We start from the raw sequence: 19,698 nt of genomic DNA on the forward strand, positions 1-19,698 counted from the left end.
TAGCACTCTCACGATCACACGTTCTAAAGTCACGGGCACCGTAGCATTACCATCGCGCACTGTATCCTGAGGCACCGTATCCTGAGGCACCGTAGCTTACGCGTCCGAAAGGCAGCGAGTATAATTTATTTACCCGCAACCGACTCGTCTCAGTTATTTCACCCGTACCGACTCCGTTCCTCGCGTCGTCACTCCACTTGTCGTTTAGAACCCTGGGTCGGCGAGCTGTTCAACACCAAGGAGCCCGAACGCGAGGAAGCCGAACGACGACGAAACACACCTGTTACATGGCGCCCGAACAGGGACTGAAGGAAAGGCATCCGCGTCGCGATTAGCGACAATTAGCTTTTCAAAATAAACGATCACCGGTTCAACACGGTAACGCGCGCGTAACCAGAGGACCAGTACGCCGCGTAACATTCCTGAGCCGCGTTGAACCGTGACCGCGCCGGCACACACACGCGTTTCGTACCCCAGACGCCATCTCTGGATGCGCACCGGTATTACCTGCCCTGAGAGTCGAAATTTCAAACACACCGTCGCAAACCCCGGCCGAGGAAATCGGCCAACCACCAGGACTACGGACGAACGCCGTCAACAGTGGGCCGATCTAATTAAACTAGAGATCACCAACCTCTTCAACATGACCGAACCAAAGACCCCGCAATTTGTAAACACCATGCAACCAGGCACGTCCCACCAAGCCGACACAATGGCCGGCGCCAATAGAGCGGCCGCAAGCGAGCAAGACGACACCGGATGCGCAAGTGGGGATGCACGACGGACGGCAAGGACCCTTTCCGGTTTCTCGAACGGATAGGGGAACTAGCCCATTCATATCACATCTCCGACGCAGAATTATTAGAGGGGGTACCGGAACTTTTGCGAGGAGACGCCCAAGACTGGTACCGGGATAACCGCTACCAGATCAACACATGGGAGGAATTCACCGCAGACTTCCTGATGGTCTACGCCGGACACAAGACCCCGGTGCAACGGGCCCGCGAAGCACGAGCACGCGTACAGAAACCCGGAGAACCGTTCCATGAGTATATGAACGCGCTCACCACCCTCATGAGACGAGCGCTCATCCCGACGGACGAATATCTGGAAACCATCTATGAAAACATGCTACCAGATTACACGGCCATCATCGATCCAGAATCGATTTCCAGCATCCGAGACCTGCTCCGACACGCGCAACGCATCGAGAGAGCCATAGAGCGGAAAACCCAAATGCAACGGACTGCCAGCCGGCCCCTCGCCGCCGCCATCAACGAGAACCAGGACCACACGCCAAGCCAGACACGCGCCGATCCAATCGAGGCACGACCCGCCCGACTGAGCAACACACCCCGTGGGGAAGGGGAAGCCAGTGCGATTCAAGGTGACAACACCAACAGCTACAGTCGAATGACACACTGCTGGCGGTGTAAACAAAGGGGCCACACCCGTTTCGAGTGCAGAAACGCCTACCGGAAATTCTGTTCGCGATGTGGTCGAGACGGAATACTCACGAAGGAGTGTCATCCACCGGGACTCGTCGCACCCGATCGCTCGGGAAACGACGCACGGGGCTCGCCGCGAACGGGCGAACGCCAGCCCCAGACATAAAGTATACGCCCCGCCCCTTCCTACCGATTCGAATATTAGGAAGGGAAATCGACGCCTTGCTCGACACCGGTGCCCAATTGTCTTGTATCAACGCCGAAGCGTACGAATGGGCACTCGAACAAGGCATGCAAGCATCCGAACCAAGCACGCTAATCAGCCTAGCAGACGGCACGAGCATGCAACCCGCCGGCCGCATACGACTATCATTCACCGCACTAGGCACCGAAAACCAGCAGGACTTTACCATACTGCCGAATATGGGTCCGCCAGTATTACTGGGCATTCAAGCTATCGCGGCACTCCGAATGAACCTGAAGCCGCCATACGACATAGCAACCTGGCCCACCGCCTGCCTGTCCGAACCATGCCAGCAAATGGGCCTCCGTGTACCAGATGAAGGTGCCCGCCGACAGTTCGACGACTTCCTACATGAGGAAATGAAACTGTTTGAAACGGTACCGGGACGAACAAATCTCATCGAGCACCGTATCAAATTGCTCGATGAAACACCGCTCAAACAGCGCTACCAACCCAGAAATCCGGCAATGCAAGCAATAATAAACGACGAAATTGAGAAAATGCTCAATGACCGAATAATAGAGCCGTCCAGCAGCCCGTGGAGCTCGCCGGTGGTAGTTGTGAAGAAAAAAGACGGAAAGCCCAGGTTCTGCGTCGACTTCCGTCGACTAAACGACCGATCCGAAAAGGACGCGTACCCATTGCCACATATCCAGGCAACTCTCGACAAATTACGAGGGGCGAAGTATCTGACTACCCTCGATTTAAAAAATGGGTATTGGCAGGTCCCACTCGAAAATGCCAGCCGACCGCTCACCGCCTTCACGGTACCGGGAAAGGGTTTATTCCAGTTTCGAGTCATGCCGTTCGGTCTACACTCGGCACCCGCCACATTTCAACGGCTGCTCGACCGAATAATCGGTCCTGAACTCGAACCATACGCGTTCGCGTACCTGGATGACATAATCATCGCCAGTAAGACCCTCGAGGAACACCAGCGACATTTGCGAGAAGTCTTTCGACGCCTCCGCGCAGCCGGACTCCGCCTGAATCCCGATAAATGTCGATTCTGCGTTAGCAGCCTCCGCTATCTCGGACACATTGTCGACCAGCAGGGGATACGAACCGACCCAGAGAAAACGAGCGCGATCGCAAAGATAGCTGCACCGAAAAACATACGGGAAGTTCGACGTTTTCACGGCATGGCCTCATGGTACCGGCGGTTCGTACCAAACTTTGCGGAAATAGTAGAGCCGCTCACGCAGCTTACACGGAAAAACGCAAAGTGGAAATGGACCGAAGCCGAGGAGAATGCATTCCAGACACTGAAGGAGAAACTGGTCACCGCACCAGTGCTCGCCTGCCCGGACTTCGAACAGCCGTTCACCCTCCAGACCGACGCCAGTGACCACGGCCTGGGAGTCGTGCTCACACAGGGCCCCGCCAACGAGGAAAGAGTTATCGCATATGCCAGCCACACGCTGAGCACCACAGAGCGAAACTACAGCGCAACGGAGAAGGAGTGTCTGGCCGTCGTCTGGGGAATTCGGAAAATGAAACCTTACCTAGAAGGTTACCATTTCACGGTTCTCACAGACCACCAGGCACTTCGTTGGTTGCAACAAATCGACAGTCCAACCGGACGACTGGCGAGATGGGCCCTCGAACTGCAACAGTACGACTTCGACATCCAGTATCGGCCAGGAAAGCTGAACCATGTAGCCGACGCATTATCCCGCATCGAACCTGTACCAGGCGTCAGTCTCCTCCGCACCAAACCGCGTAACGACTCCTGGTACGAGAAGAAGATGGAAACCGTGCAGCACGATCCCGCCTCAGTTCCCGATTTCCGGATTTACGAGGGAAAACTGCAACGACGAATACCGCATCAGCTCGATTACAACGAGCCAGATTCCGGAAACGCATGGAAAATATGCATACCGGCGATCGACCGAGAGGCAGTGCTACGGCAATTTCACGACGTCCCCACCGCGGGACATCTAGGAATCGCCAAAACGAGCGTCCGCATTGCCCAGAGGTACCACTGGCCAGGGATGTTCCGAGACATCGCACGACACGTTCGCAGCTGCGTCAGCTGCCAACAATACAAGTCACCGCCTGTACCGCCACCAGGACGCCTCCACGCTAATCCCGGGACACAACCGTGGCACACCGTGTCCGTAGATCTGGTTGGGCCACTGCCGCGATCACGCCGCGGACACATCTGGCTACTCGTCGCACTCGATCGCTTTTCGAAGTGGGTCGAACTTACACCCCTTCGAAAAGCCACCAGCACTGCTGTCGCCGCGGCGATCCAGAAGGATATTATCCTACGTCACGGAGCACCACAGATCATTATATCCGACAACGGACGCCAATTCATTGGAGAGGCGTTTACCAGTCTACTACAGGCAGCCGGCATCACGCACCGCCGTACACCTCCGTATGCACCACAGTGCAACCCGGTCGAGAGAGCAAACAAAGTCGTCAAAACAATGCTAGCTCAGTACGTCGGGAAAAACCACGGCCGCTGGGACGAAAAATTAGACGAGGCAAGGTTTGCCATCAACACCGCATGGCATGAGGCGACCGGATACACGCCGGCATACCTGAACCAAGGCCGAGAGTTAAGAGTACCAGGACAGCAAGCAGCAGACGAGCCAACCGCCACCCCGCACCAACGCTGGAAAAATCTACGAGAAGCCCAGGAACTGGCCAAACTCCACTTAGCGCAAGCCTTCGGCAGACAAGAGAAATATTACAACCTGCGACGCCGCGAGTGGAGACCGGCCATAGGGGATCGCGTTTGGAAAAAGGAACACACACTGTCCGACAAGGGAGCGGGCATAGCTGCTAAGCTAGCCCCAAAATATAGCGGTCCCTATACGGTACAACGCATAATATCGCCAGTTATCGTTGACCTCCAGGACGGAAGGAGAAAATGGATTCGACACATCCATATCCAGGATCTCAAACCGGAACACAGCTCCGAAAACGACGCTCGCCCGGAGAGCACCGAACCAGACGCGCAACCAGATACCCCCGCAGAACAGACCAGAGTACCCGCACCTGCCCCTGCCCCGACGGCTACTCCGGCCCCACGCGGCCGAGGCCGACCCCGGAAAATAATCCAGAGCATTTGTCCAGTTCACAGAACCAGTTCAGTTCACCAGCCGCCAGGCACACACAGCCCAAAGGAGCCGCGAAGCAAGGAACCAGGGAACGAAGGTTTCCCCACACCCACAGACCACCGCGACACACTGACGCCAATACGGTACCAAAGGAAAAACGCGACGTGCCCAACAACGTGGTACCTACTACCAAATGGCCGACGCATTGAGGTACCACTACGGCTGACCACCTCCAAACGCTTCCTGGCGTCTATAGGGGACGAGAGGTGGGTCCTATAATTCGATCGAGCCGGACGACTGAGGCGATGCCGACAACGAGAGGGGAACAACAACGACGCAGCACCACACTGACACTACATACACACACACACCTATTGTTTCTCTGACACCAGCCAGTATTACGAATTTCTTTTGTAACAATGTATACCAAACCTGTTTCTTCTGAATAAATCAGTCTCGCCGCCTTTCGCTCGTCACCCCGAAGAAGGAGGGGGGTGTAACAGACCTACATAACATAGGCCTGTTACGAACAAACCCCTGTCACACCTCCACCGGTTACACACGACGACGCGAATCTAGTAAGTACCACCGGCCTCCTGTCATAACAACAACACCGCCTGTACCGCACGTACCCCGCACCCAGGCCCGTATCCCAACGGGAATCCAAATCAAATTTCCAAAATACTGTTCGAAAGACGGTATACGTCACCAGCAAAATACCGCACCGCACCACCATCCCTTACCACCAAACCATCCCTATAAAAGCCGGCACGAACAGACTAGAATGACCTGAGTCTACCAGTAGCCATCCGGGAATCACCTCGTGCGATATTCCAGTGCTCTGAGTATTCTACCTGTAACCGTTGTCCACGTCTCCGCCGTTATCGGCATCCTGGTTCCGCTGGTACGAGCCGTGCTCTACCTCGAACACCCGGTGCGTCACCGGTCTCTTTCGCTAGGCGCGTCGCCTCCGAGAGTCGACGAACAAGAAGTGGTGTGTCACCCCTTCGGCTTCGTCGAAGAAATCCTGTTGTCCTGTCCGTCCGCTGGTGCGAGCCGTGCTCCACCTCGAACACCCGGCGCGTCACCGGTCACTTTCGTTAGGCGCGTCGCCTCCGAGAGCCAGCGAACAAGAAGTGGTGCGTCACCCCTTTGACTTCGTTGGAGAACCTCTCGTCCAGTTATCCTGTACTTCCGCTGGTGCGAGCTGTGCTCCACCTCGAACACCCGGTGCGTCACCGGTCACTTTCGTTAGGCGCGTCGCCTCCGAGAGCCGACGAACAAGAAACGGTGCGTCACCCTTTGACCTCGTCGGAGAACCTCCTGTCCAGTTATCCTGTCGCTCCGCTGGTGCGAGTTGTACTCCACCTCGAGCATACCCGGTGCGTCACCGGTATATTTCGTGAGACGCGTCGTCCACGAAATCGGCCGAACTAGAAGTGGTGCGTCACCCTTCGACGTCGCCTAAGAACCGCCTAGAAAGTCACCCTCGTGAGGCGAGTCGCCCACGAGGCCAGTCGAGCCAGACAAGGTGCGTCACCTTGACCGAACTCCCTGAACGACTGTCCGGAGGAACTTCGATGACCCGTGCGTCACGGACATCGAAGGACCACGACAACCCAGCCTAGGTAGGGAGATCACGACGACAGTCGTGATCTAACTCTACTCCTGTCCATCCTGCTTGCGTCCTACGCCACATACAGGTTAAGGTAGCACTCTCACGATCACACGTTCTAAAGTCACGGGCACCGTAGCATTACCATCGCGCACTGTATCCTGAGGCACCGTATCCTGAGGCACCGTAGCATACGCGACCGAAAGGCACCATGAAACAGGTGTGTTTCGTCGTCGTTCGGCTTCCTCGCGTTCGGGCTCCTTGGTGTTGAACAGCTCGCCGACCCAGGGTTCTAAACGACAAGTGGAGTGACGACGCGAGGAACGGAGTCGGTACGGGTGAAATAACTGAGACGAGTCGGTTGCGGGTAAATAAATTATACTCGCTGCCTTTCGGACGCGTAAGCTACGGTGCCTCAGGATACGGTGCCTCAGGATACAGTGCGCGATGGTAATGCTACGGTGCCCGTGACTTTAGAACGTGTGACCGTGCGAGTGCTACCTGAACCTGTATGTGGCGTAGGACGCAAGCAGGATGGACAGGAGTAGAGTTAGATCACGACTGTCGTCGTGATCTCCCTACCTAGGCTGGGTTGTCGTGGTCCTTCGATGTCCGTGACGCACGGGTCATCGAAGTTCCTCCGGACAGTCGTTCAGGGAGTTCGGTCAAGGTGACGCACCTTGTCTGGCTCGACTGGCCTCGTGGGCGACTCGCCTCACGAGGGTGACTTTCTAGGCGGTTCTTAGGCGACGTCGAAGGGTGACGCACCACTTCTAGTTCGGCCGATTTCGTGGACGACGCGTCTCACGAAATATACCGGTGACGCACCGGGTATGCTCGAGGTGGAGTACAACTCGCACCAGCGGAGCGACAGGATAACTGGACAGGAGGTTCTCCGACGAGGTCAAAGGGTGACGCACCGTTTCTTGTTCGTCGGCTCTCGGAGGCGACGCGCCTAACGAAAGTGACCGGTGACGCACCGGGTGTTCGAGGTGGAGCACAGCTCGCACCAGCGGAAGTACAGGATAACTGGACGAGAGGTTCTCCAACGAAGTCAAAGGGGTGACGCACCACTTCTTGTTCGCTGGCTCTCGGAGGCGACGCGCCTAACGAAAGTGACCGGTGACGCGCCGGGTGTTCGAGGTGGAGCACGGCTCGCACCAGCGGACGGACAGGACAACAGGATTTCTTCGACGAAGCCGAAGGGGTGACACACCACTTCTTGTTCGTCGACTCTCGGAGGCGACGCGCCTAGCGAAAGAGACCGGTGACGCACCGGGTGTTCGAGGTAGAGCACGGCTCGTACCAGCGGAACCAGGATGCCGATAACGGCGGAGACGTGGACAACGGTTACAGGTAGAATACTCAGAGCACTGGAATATCGCACGAGGTGATTCCCGGATGGCTACTGGTAGACTCAGGTCATTCTAGTCTGTTCGTGCCGGCTTTTATAGGGATGGTTTGGTGGTAAGGGATGGTGGTGCGGTGCGGTATTTTGCTGGTGACGTATACCGTCTTTCGAACAGTATTTTGGAAATTTGATTTGGATTCCCGTTGGGATACGGGCCTGGGTGCGGGGTACGTGCGGTACAGGCGGTGTTGTTGTTATGACAGGAGGCCGGTGGTACTTACTAGATTCGCGTCGTCGTGTGTAACCGGTGGAGGTGTGACAGGGGTTTGTTCGTAACAGGCCTATGTTATGTAGGTCTGTTACACCCCCCTCCTTCTTCGGGAAAGCGAGCGAAAGGCGGTGCGACGTGTCTTTATTCGAAAAAAAATGCAAAAAGGTTGAATACACCCTCTGTACAGAAAACTAACAAAAACGTAATAGCCTGGCACAGGGTACAATAAAACTTTATGTATACGGATGTCCGCTCTCCCTTATTGTGGCGGCGTGCTGTTGTCGGTGTCCTGGCGTTGTCGACAGCGCCTTAGTCGTCCGGTTCGATCGAAGTGGAGGACCCATCTTTCGTTCCCCATCGATGTCACAAACCGTTTGGCGGTGACTAGCCGCAGGGGGACCTCGACGCGTCTCCCGTTTGGTAGTACGTACCATGTGGACGGCCACGGTGCGTCCTTTCCTTGGTACCGTATCGGTGGCCGCACGTCAACGTGGTCTGGTGGTGCGGGGAAACCCCCGTTCCCTGGTTCCAGGCCTTGGACCCCCTTGTTATTGCTGGCTGCCCGTTCCCCGTCTTGTGCCCGTTCTTTGTGGGCTTCTCGTGCCGTCGGTTTCTGTGTGGCGAGTGAGGATCGTTTGTCCTGTTGCCGTGGCGGGTGAGTTGGTTCCCGCTTTGCCGTTCCCGGATCTCTTTCTGTGGCCATATACCGGGTGGTCCGTGTTGCCGGTCCTTCTCCCGTGGTTGGCGTGCGCGTGAAATCCGTCGCCCGTGCGGGTGTGGGTTCTGGTTGTGGCCTCTCGGGCGGTGGCGCCTCTCGTGGTAGCCGGACCCGTTTTTCTCTGGGCGGGGGTGTTGCTGCCGGGGTCTTCTGGTGCGAGGTGGTATCTGGTTTCGTGGTGCTGCCTGGTATGGGCTTTGGCGGATGTGCCTCCCCGTGTTGGTCCGGTTCCCGTGGTATCGGTCGTTTCCCTTGCATCCGTGCCGTTCGTTTGACCGGTGGTCGCAGGGCCTCCGTGTCACCCTTCTTCCACCAATTAGGTGGTTCGGGGAGCCCAGCGGGGAGCCCGATGGACGGCCCATGTCCCGCCATCCTCCGGTGCTCCTCGATGGTTGTGGGCGGGATTGTGGATGTGCTGGACCGGGAGCTGGAGGTCGATCCGGATCGTGCCCGGTTACCTTCGTCCATTGGTCCTGGTCGCCATACTACTGCCCGGATCACCGTTTTCTTCTTCTTCTGTGGTGGGGTGGAGGTGTCGTCCCTCTCCCTATCGGGGCCACCTGGTGTTCGTCGTGAGGTGGCGACTGGTCGCGGGCTTGTGGCTTTCCGCGCGGTGATCTCCGTCCCTGAGAGGCCTCCTGGTTTGGCCGTTGCGGCCATGACGGTTGGCGGTGGCGGTTTCTCCCCCTTGGTTGTCCCTCCTCGAGCCCTGGAGAGTTTCGGGATCCGGAACTGGGTGGTTCTGGCTGGTGCGATCTGGTGCGGGGTCGTCCCCTCTTGCCGAGGTGGGTCCCCCACCTGCTCCTCTCCCTGAGCTAAGTGAGCGGGGGTGGAGGGTGTTCGGGGCCTCTCGTCATCGTCCGACAGGTCGCCGAAAAGGTCTCGTAACTCGTCGTAGAAATCGTCCATTGGCATGAATCTGGAAATTGAATAAAGGCTACTGATTATTTTCCGGGGTCGGCCTCGGCCGCGTGGGGCCGGGGTAGTCGTCGTGTCAGGGGCGGTTGCGGGCATCCTGGTTCGCTCCGCGGGGGCGTCTGGTTCGCTGCTTTCCGGGCACGCGTCGTTTTCGGGGATGTGTTCCGGTTTGAGATCCTGGATATGGATGTGTCGAATCCATTTTCTCCTTCCGTCCTGGAGGTCAACGATAACTGGCGATATTATGCGTTGCACCGTGTAGGGACCGCTATATTTTGGGGCTAGCTTAGCAGCTATGCCCGCTCCCTTGTCGGACAGTGTGTGTTCCTTTTTCCAAACGCGATCCCCTATGGCCGGTCTCCACTCGCGGCGTCGCAGGTTGTAATATTTCTCTTGTCTGCCGAAGGCTTGCGCTAAGTGGAGTTTGGCCAGTTCCTGGGCTTCTCGTAGATTTTTCCAGCGTTGGTGCGGGGTGGCGGTTGGCTCGTCTGCTGCTTGCTGTCCTGGTACTCTTAACTCTCGGCCTTGGTTCAGGTATGCCGGCGTGTATCCGGTCGCCTCATGCCATGCGGTGTTGATGGCAAACCTTGCCTCGTCTAACTTTTCGTCCCAGCGGTCGTGGTTTTTCCCGACGTACTGAGCTAGCATTGTTTTCACGACTTTGTTTGCTCTCTCGACCGGGTTGCACTGTGGTGCATACGGAGGTGTACGGCGGTGCGTGATGCCGGCTGCCTGTAGTAGACTGGTAAACGCCTCTCCAATGAATTGGCGTCCGTTGTCGGATATAATGATCTGTGGCGCTCCGTGACGTAGGATAATATCCTTCTGGATCGCCGCGGCGACAGCAGTGCTGGTGGCTTTTCGCCACCAGCGGCTCGCACCAGCGGACGGGCAGGACGGCAGGGTTCCGACGAGGCCGAAGGGGTAACACACCGCTTCTTGATCGTCGACTCTCGGAGGCGACGCGCCTAGCGAAAGAGACCGGTGACGCACCGGGTGTTCGAGGTGGAGCACGGCTCGCACCAGCGGACTGGCAGGACGACAGGGTTTCGACGAGGTCGAAGGGTGACACACCACTTCTTAATCGTCGGCTCTCGGAGGCGACGCGCCTAGCGCAAGAGACCGGTGACACACCGAGTGTTCGAGGTAGAGCGCGGCTCGTACCAGCGGAACCAGGATGCCGATAACGGCGGAGACGTGGACAACGGTTACAGGTAGAATACTCAGAGCACTGGAATATCGCACGAGGTGATTCCCGGATGGCTACTGGTAGACTCAGGTCCTTTTAGTCTGTTCGCGACGGCTTTTATAGGAACGGTTCGGTGGTAAGGGACGGTGGTGCGGTGCGGTATTTTGATGGTGACGTATACCTTCTTCTGAACAGTATTTTGGAAGTTTGATTTGGATTCCCGTTGGAATACGGGCCTGGGTGCGGGGTACGTGCGGTACAGGCGGTGTTGTTTGTATGACAGGAGGCCGGTGGTACGTTACTAGATTCGCGTCGTCGTGTATAACCGGTGGAGGTGTGACAGGGGTTTGTTCGTAACAGGCCTACGTTATGTAGGTCTGTTACACCCCCCTCCTTCTTCGGGGTGACGAGCGAAAGGCGGCGAGACTGATTTATTCAGAAGAAACAGGTTTGGTATACATTGTTACAAAAGAAATTCGTAATACTGGCTGGTGTCAGAGAAACAATAGGTGTGTGTGTGTATGTAGTGTCAGTGTGGTGCTGCGTCGTTGTTGTTCCCCTCTCGTTGTCGGCATCGCCTCAGTCGTCCGGCTCGATCGAATTTTAGGACCCACCTCTCGTCCCCTATAGACGCCAGGAAGCGTTTGGAGGTGGTCAGCCGTAGTGGTACCTCAATGCGTCGGCCATTTGGTAGTAGGTACCACGTTGTTGGGCACGTCGCGTTTTTCCTTTGGTACCGTATTGGCGTCAGTGTGTCGCGGTGGTCTGTGGGTGTGGGGAAACCTTCGTTCCCTGGTTCCTTGCTTCGCGGCTCCTTTGGGCTGTGTGTGCCTGGCGGCTGGTGAACTGAACTGGTTCTGTGAACTGGACAAATGCTCTGGATTATTTTCCGGGGTCGGCCTCGGCCGCGTGGGGCCGGAGTAGCCGTCGGGGCAGGGGCAGGTGCGGGTACTCTGGTCTGTTCTGCGGGGGTATCTGGTTGCGCGTCTGGTTCGGTGCTCTCCGGGCGAGCGTCGTTTTCGGAGCTGTGTTCCGGTTTGAGATCCTGGATATGGATGTGTCGAATCCATTTTCTCCTTCCGTCCTGGAGGTCAACGATAACTGGCGATATTATGCGTTGTACCGTATAGGGACCGCTATATTTTGGGGCTAGCTTAGCAGCTATGCCCGCTCCCTTGTCGGACAGTGTGTGTTCCTTTTTCCAAACGCGATCCCCTATGGCCGGTCTCCACTCGCGGCGTCGCAGGTTGTAATATTTCTCTTGTCTGCCGAAGGCTTGCGCTAAGTGGAGTTTGGCCAGTTCCTGGGCTTCTCGTAGATTTTTCCAGCGTTGGTGCGGGGTGGCGGTTGGCTCGTCTGCTGCTTGCTGTCCTGGTACTCTTAACTCTCGGCCTTGGTTCAGGTATGCCGGCGTGTATCCGGTCGCCTCATGCCATGCGGTGTTGATGGCAAACCTTGCCTCGTCTAATTTTTCGTCCCAGCGGCCGTGGTTTTTCCCGACGTACTGAGCTAGCATTGTTTTCACGACTTTGTTTGCTCTCTCGACCGGGTTGCACTGTGGTGCATACGGAGGTGTACGGCGGTGCGTGATGCCGGCTGCCTGTAGTAGACTGGTAAACGCCTCTCCAATGAATTGGCGTCCGTTGTCGGATATAATGATCTGTGGTGCTCCGTGACGTAGGATAATATCCTTCTGGATCGCCGCGGCGACAGCAGTGCTGGTGGCTTTTCGAAGGGGTGTAAGTTCGACCCACTTCGAAACGCGATCGAGTGCGACGAGTAGCCAGATGTGTCCGCGGCGTGATCGCGGCAGTGGCCCAACCAGATCTACGGACACGGTGTGCCACGGTTGTGTCCCGGGATTAGCGTGGAGGCGTCCTGGTGGCGGTACAGGCGGTGACTTGTATTGTTGGCAGCTGACGCAGCTGCGAACGTGTCGTGCGATGTCTCGGAACATCCCTGGCCAGTGGTACCTCTGGGCAATGCGGACGCTCGTTTTGGCGATTCCTAGATGTCCCGCGGTGGGGACGTCGTGAAATTGCCGTAGCACTGCCTCTCGGTCGATCGCCGGTATGCATATTTTCCATGCGTTTCCGGAATCTGGCTCGTTGTAATCGAGCTGATGCGGTATTCGTCGTTGCAGTTTTCCCTCGTAAATCCGGAAATCGGGAACTGAGGCGGGATCGTGCTGCACGGTTTCCATCTTCTTCTCGTACCAGGAGTCGTTACGCGGTTTGGTGCGGAGGAGACTGACGCCTGGTACAGGTTCGATGCGGGATAATGCGTCGGCTACATGGTTCAGCTTTCCTGGCCGATACTGGATGTCGAAATCGTACTGTTGTAGTTCGAGGGCCCATCTCGCCAGTCGTCCGGTTGGACTGTCGATTTGTTGCAACCAACGGAGTGCCTGGTGGTCTGTGAGAACCGTGAAATGGTAACCCTCTAGGTAAGGTTTCATTTTCCGAATTCCCCAGACGACGGCCAGACACTCCTTCTCCGTTGCGCTGTAGTTTCGCTCTGTGGTGCTCAGCGTGTGGCTGGCATATGCGATAACTCTTTCTTCGTTGGCGGGGCCCTGTGTGAGCACGACTCCCAGGCCGTGGTCACTGGCGTCGGTCTGGAGGGTGAACGGCTGTTCGAAGTCCGGGCAGGCGAGCACTGGTGCGGTGACCAGTTTCTCCTTCAGTGTCTGGAATGCATTCTCCTCGGCTTCGGTCCATTTCCACTTTGCGTTTTTCCGTGTAAGCTGCGTGAGCGGCTCTACTATTTCCGCAAAGTTTGGTACGAACCGCCGGTACCATGAGGCCATGCCGTGAAAACGTCGAACTTCCCGTATGTTTTTCGGTGCAGCTATCTTTGCGATCGCGCTCGTTTTCTCTGGGTCGGTTCGTATCCCCTGCTGGTCGACAATGTGTCCGAGATAGCGGAGGCTGCTAACGCAGAATCGACATTTATCGGGATTCAGGCGGAGTCCGGCTGCGCGGAGGCGTCGAAAGACTTCTCGCAAATGTCGCTGGTGTTCCTCGAGGGTCTTACTGGCGATGATTATGTCATCCAGGTACGCGAACGCGTATGGTTCGAGTTCAGGACCGATTATTCGGTCGAGCAGCCGTTGAAATGTGGCGGGTGCCGAGTGTAGACCGAACGGCATGACTCGAAACTGGAATAAACCCTTTCCCGGTACCGTGAAGGCGGTGAGCGGTCGGCTGGCATTTTCGAGTGGGACCTGCCAATACCCATTTTTTAAATCGAGGGTAGTCAGATACTTCGCCCCTCGTAATTTGTCGAGAGTTGCCTGGATATGTGGCAATGGGTACGCGTCCTTTTCTGATCGGTCGTTTAGTCGACGGAAGTCGACGCAGAACCTGGGCTTTCCGTCTTTTTTCTTCACAACTACCACCGGCGAGCTCCACGGGCTGCTGGACGGCTCTATTATTCGGTCATTGAGCATTTTCTCAATTTCGTCGTTTATTATTGCTTGCATTGCCGGATTTCTGGGTTGGTAGCGCTGTTTGAGCGGTGTTTCATCGAGCAATTTGATACGGTGCTCGATGAGATTTGTTCGTCCCGGTACCGTTTCAAACAGTTTCATTTCCGTTTGTAGGAAGTCGTCGAACTGTCGGCGGGCACCTTCATCTGGTACGCGGAGGCCCATTTGCTGGCATGGTTCGGACAGGCAGGCGGTGGGCCAGGTTGCTATGTCGTATGGCGGCTTCAGGTTCATTCGGAGTGCCGCGATAGCTTGAATGCCCAGTAGTACTGGCGGACCCATATTCGGCAGTATGGTAAAGTCCTGCTGGTTTACGGTGCCTAGTGCGGTGAATGACAGTCGTATGCGGCCGGCGGGTTGCACGCTCGTGCCGTCTGCTAGGCTGATTAGCGTGCTCGGTTCGGATGCTTGCATGCCTTGTTCGAGCGCCCATTCGTACGCTTCGGCGTTGATACAAGACAATTGGGCACCGGTGTCGAGCAAGGCGTCGATTTCCCTTCCTAATATTCGAATCGGTAGGAAGGGGCGGGGCGTATACTTTATGTCTGGGGCTGGCGTTCGCCCGTTCGCGGCGAGCCCCGTGCGTCGTTTCCCGAGCGATCGGGTGCGACGAGTCCCGGTGGATGACACTCCTTCGTGAGTATTCCGTCTCGACCACATCGCGAACAGAATTTCCGGTAGGCGTTTCTGCACTCGAAACGGGTGTGGCCCCTTTGTTTACACCGCCAGCAGTGTGTCATTCGACTGTAGCTGTTGGTGTTGTCACCTTGAATCGCACTGGCTTCCCCTTCCCCACGGGGTGTGTTGCTCAGTCGGGCGGGTCGTGCCTCGATTGGATCGGCGCGTGTCTGGCTTGGCGTGTGGTCCTGGTTCTCGTTGATGGCGGCGGCGAGGGGCCGGCTGGCAGTCCGTTGCATTTGGGTTTTCCGCTCTATGGCTCTCTCGATGCGTTGCGCGTGTCGGAGCAGGTCTCGGATGCTGGAAATCGATTCTGGATCGATGATGGCCGTGTAATCTGGTAGCATGTTTTCATAGATGGTTTCCAGATATTCGTCCGTCGGGATGAGCGCTCGTCTCATGAGGGTGGTGAGCGCGTTCATATACTCATGGAACGGTTCTCCGGGTTTCTGTACGCGTGCTCGTGCTTCGCGGGCCCGTTGCACCGGGGTCTTGTGTCCGGCGTAGACCATCAGGAAGTCTGCGGTGAATTCCTCCCATGTGTTGATCTGGTAGCGGTTATCCCGGTACCAGTCTTGGGCGTCTCCTCGCAAAAGTTCCGGTACCCCCTCTAATAATTCTGCGTCGGAGATGTGATATGAATGGGCTAGTTCCCCTATCCGTTCGAGAAACCGGAAAGGGTCCTTGCCGTCCGTCGTGCATCCCCACTTGCGCATCCGGTGTCGTCTTGCTCGCTTGCGGCCGCTCTATTGGCGCCGGCCATTGTGTCGGCTTGGTGGGACGTGCCTGGTTGCATGGTGTTTACAAATTGCGGGGTCTTTGGTTCGGTCATGTTGAAGAGGTTGGTGATCTCTAGTTTAATTAGATCGGCCCACTGTTGACGGCGTTCGTCCGTAGTCCTGGTGGTTGGCCGATTTCCTCGGCCGGGGTTTGCGACGGTGTGTTTGAAATTTCGACTCTCAGGGCAGGTAATACCGGTGCGCATCCAGAGATGGCGTCTGGGGTACGAAACGCGTGTGTGTGCCGGCGCGGTCACGGTTCAACGCGGCTCAGGAATGTTACGCGGCGTACTGGTCCTCTGGTTACGCGCGCGTTACCGTGTTGAACCGGTGATTGTTTATTTTGAAAAGCTAATTGTCTCTAATCGCGACGCGGATGCCTTTCCTTCAGTCCCTGTTCGGGCGCCATGTAACAGGTGTGTTTCGTCGTCGTTCGGCTTCCTCGCGTTCGGGCTCCTTGGTGTTGAACAGCTCGCCGACCCAGGGTTCTAAACGACAAGTGGAGTGTCGACGCGAGGAACGGAATTGATGCGGGTGAAATAACTGAGACGATTCGGTTGCGGTTAAACAAATTATACTCGCTGCCTTTCGGTCGCGTATGTTACGGTGCCTCAGGATACAGTGCGCGGTGGAAATACTACGGTGCCCGTGACTTTAGAACGTGTGACCGTGCGAGTGCTACCTGAACCTGTATGTGGCGTAGGACGCGGGCAGGATGGACAGGAGTAGAGTTAGATCACGACTGTCGTCGTGATCTCCCTACCTAGGCCGGGTTGTAGTGGTCCTTCGATGTCCGTGACACATGGGTCATCGAAGTTCCTCCGGACAGTCGTTCAGGGAGTTCGGTCAAGGTGACGCACCTTGTCGGGCTCGACTGGCCTCGTGGGCGACTCGCCTCACGAGGGTGACTTTCTAGGCGGTTCTTAGGCGACGTCGAAGGGTGACGCACCACTTCTAGTTCGGCCGATTTCGTGGACGACGCGTCTCACGAAATATACCGGTGACGCACCGGGTATGTTCGAGGTGGAGTACAACTCGCACCAGCGGAGCGACAGGATAACTGGACAGGAGGTTCTCCGACGAAGTCAAAGGGTGACGCACCGCTTCTTGTTCGTCGGCTCTCGGAGGCGACGCGCCTGGCGAAAGTGACCGGTGACACACCGGGTGTTCGAGGTGGAGCACGGCTCGCACCAGCGGACGGGCAGGACGGCAGGGTTCCGACGAGGCCGAAGGGGTAACACACCGCTTCTTGATCGTCGACTCTCGGAGGCGACGCGCCTAGCGAAAGAGACCGGTGACGCACCGGGTGTTCGAGGTGGAGCACGGCTCGCACCAGCGGACTGGCAGGACGACAGGGTTTCGACGAGGTCGAAGGGTGACACACCACTTCTTAATCGTCGGCTCTCGGAGGCGACGCGCCTAGCGCAAGAGACCGGTGACACACCGAGTGTTCGAGGTAGAGCGCGGCTCGTACCAGCGGAACCAGGATGCCGATAACGGCGGAGACGTGGACAACGGTTACAGGTAGAATACTCAGAGCACTGGAATATCGCACGAGGTGATTCCCGGATGGCTACTGGTAGACTCAGGTCCTTTTAGTCTGTTCGCGACGGCTTTTATAGGAACGGTTCGGTGGTAAGGGACGGTGGTGCGGTGCGGTATTTTGATGGTGACGTATACCTTCTTCTGAACAGTATTTTGGAAGTTTGATTTGGATTCCCGTTGGAATACGGGCCTGGGTGCGGGGTACGTGCGGTACAGGCGGTGTTGTTGTTATGACAGGAGGCCGGTGGTACGTTACTAGATTCGCGTCGTCGTGTATAACCGGTGGAGGTGTGACAGGGGTTTGTTCGTAACAGGCCTACGTTATGTAGGTCTGTTACACCCCCCTCCTTCTTCGGGGTGACGAGCGAAAGGCGGCGAGACTGATTTATTCAGAAGAAACAGGTTTGGTATACATTGTTACAAAAGAAATTCGTAATACTGGCTGGTGTCAGAGAAACAATAGGTGTGTGTGTGTGTATGTAGTGTCAGTGTGGTGCTGCGTCGTTGTTGTTCCCCTCTCGTTGTCGGCATCGCCTCAGTCGTCCGGCTCGATCGAATTTTAGGACCCACCTCTCGTCCCCTATAGACGCCAGGAAGCGTTTGGAGGTGGTCAGCCGTAGTGGTACCTCAATGCGTCGGCCATTTGGTAGTAGGTACCACGTTGTTGGGCACGTCGCGTTTTTCCTTTGGTACCGTATTGGCGTCAGTGTGTCGCGGTGGTCTGTGGGTGTGGGGAAACCTTCGTTCCCTGGTTCCTTGCTTCGCGGCTCCTTTGGGCTGTGTGTGCCTGGCGGCTGGTGAACTGAACTGGTTCTGTGAACTGGACAAATGCTCTGGATTATTTTCCGGGGTCGGCCTCGGCCGCGTGGGGCCGGAGTAGCCGTCGGGGCAGGGGCAGGTGCGGGTACTCTGGTCTGTTCTGCGGGGGTATCTGGTTGCGCGTCTGGTTCGGTGCTCTCCGGGCGAGCGTCGTTTTCGGAGCTGTGTTCCGGTTTGAGATCCTGGATATGGATGTGTCGAATCCATTTTCTCCTTCCGTCCTGGAGGTCAACGATAACTGGCGATATTATGCGTTGTACCGTATAGGGACCGCTATATTTTGGGGCTAGCTTAGCAGCTATGCCCGCTCCCTTGTCGGACAGTGTGTGTTCCTTTTTCCAAACGCGATCCCCTATGGCCGGTCTCCACTCGCGGCGTCGCAGGTTGTAATATTTCTCTTGTCTGCCGAAGGCTTGCGCTAAGTGGAGTTTGGCCAGTTCCTGGGCTTCTCGTAGATTTTTCCAGCGTTGGTGCGGGGTGGCGGTTGGCTCGTCTGCTGCTTGCTGTCCTGGTACTCTTAACTCTCGGCCTTGGTTCAGGTATGCCGGCGTGTATCCGGTCGCCTCATGCCATGCGGTGTTGATGGCAAACCTTGCCTCGTCTAATTTTTCGTCCCAGCGGCCGTGGTTTTTCCCGACGTACTGAGCTAGCATTGTTTTGACGACTTTGTTTGCTCTCTCGACCGGGTTGCACTGTGGTGCATACGGAGGTGTACGGCGGTGCGTGATGCCGGCTGCCTGTAGTAGACTGGTAAACGCCTCTCCAATGAATTGGCGTCCGTTGTCGGATATAATGATCTGTGGTGCTCCGTGACGTAGGATAATATCCTTCTGGATCGCCGCGGCGACAGCAGTGCTGGTGGCTTTTCGAAGGGGTGTAAGTTCGACCCACTTCGAAAAGCGATCGAGTGCGACGAGTAGCCAGATGTGTCCGCGGCGTGATCGCGGCAGTGGCCCAACCAGATCTACGGACACGGTGTGCCACGGTTGTGTCCCGGGATTAGCGTGGAGGCGTCCTGGTGGCGGTACAGGCGGTGACTTGTATTGTTGGCAGCTGACGCAGCTGCGAACGTGTCGTGCGATGTCTCGGAACATCCCTGGCCAGTGGTACCTCTGGGCAATGCGGACGCTCGTTTTGGCGATTCCTAGATGTCCCGCGGTGGGGACGTCGTGAAATTGCCGTAGCACTGCCTCTCGGTCGATCGCCGGTATGCATATTTTCCATGCGTTTCCGGAATCTGGCTCGTTGTAATCGAGCTGATGCGGTATTCGTCGTTGCAGTTTTCCCTCGTAAATCCGGAAATCGGGAACTGAGGCGGGATCGTGCTGCACGGTTTCCATCTTCTTCTCGTACCAGGAGTCGTTACGCGGTTTGGTGCGGAGGAGACTGACGCCTGGTACAGGTTCGATGCGGGATAATGCGTCGGCTACATGGTTCAGCTTTCCTGGCCGATACTGGATGTCGAAGTCGTACTGTTGCAGTTCGAGGGCCCATCTCGCCAGTCGTCCGGTTGGACTGTCGATTTGTTGCAACCAACGAAGTGCCTGGTGGTCTGTGAGAAC

The 19,698-nt window shown here is 56.6% G+C and overlaps 1 protein-coding gene across 1 annotated transcript; it reads right to left on the reverse strand.

Annotated features, from left to right (window-relative positions):
- Nucleotides 1-14,689: 14,689 nt before the first annotated feature.
- LOC143220222 (uncharacterized) lies at nt 14,690-15,978 on the reverse strand. The gene is made up of 2 exons (XM_076445910.1): nt 15,799-15,978; nt 14,690-15,739 (listed from the first exon to the last, which is right to left on the reverse strand). Exons 1-2 carry the CDS (start codon nt 15,976-15,978, stop codon nt 14,855-14,857), a joined length of 1,065 nt encoding a protein of 354 aa, XP_076302025.1. The 3' UTR covers nt 14,690-14,854.
- Nucleotides 15,979-19,698: the final 3,720 nt, after the last annotated feature.

The sequence above is a fragment of the Lasioglossum baleicum genome, unplaced genomic scaffold (genome assembly GCF_051020765.1).
Source record: "Lasioglossum baleicum unplaced genomic scaffold, iyLasBale1 scaffold0386, whole genome shotgun sequence".
Classification (NCBI taxonomy): domain Eukaryota; kingdom Metazoa; phylum Arthropoda; class Insecta; order Hymenoptera; family Halictidae; genus Lasioglossum; species Lasioglossum baleicum.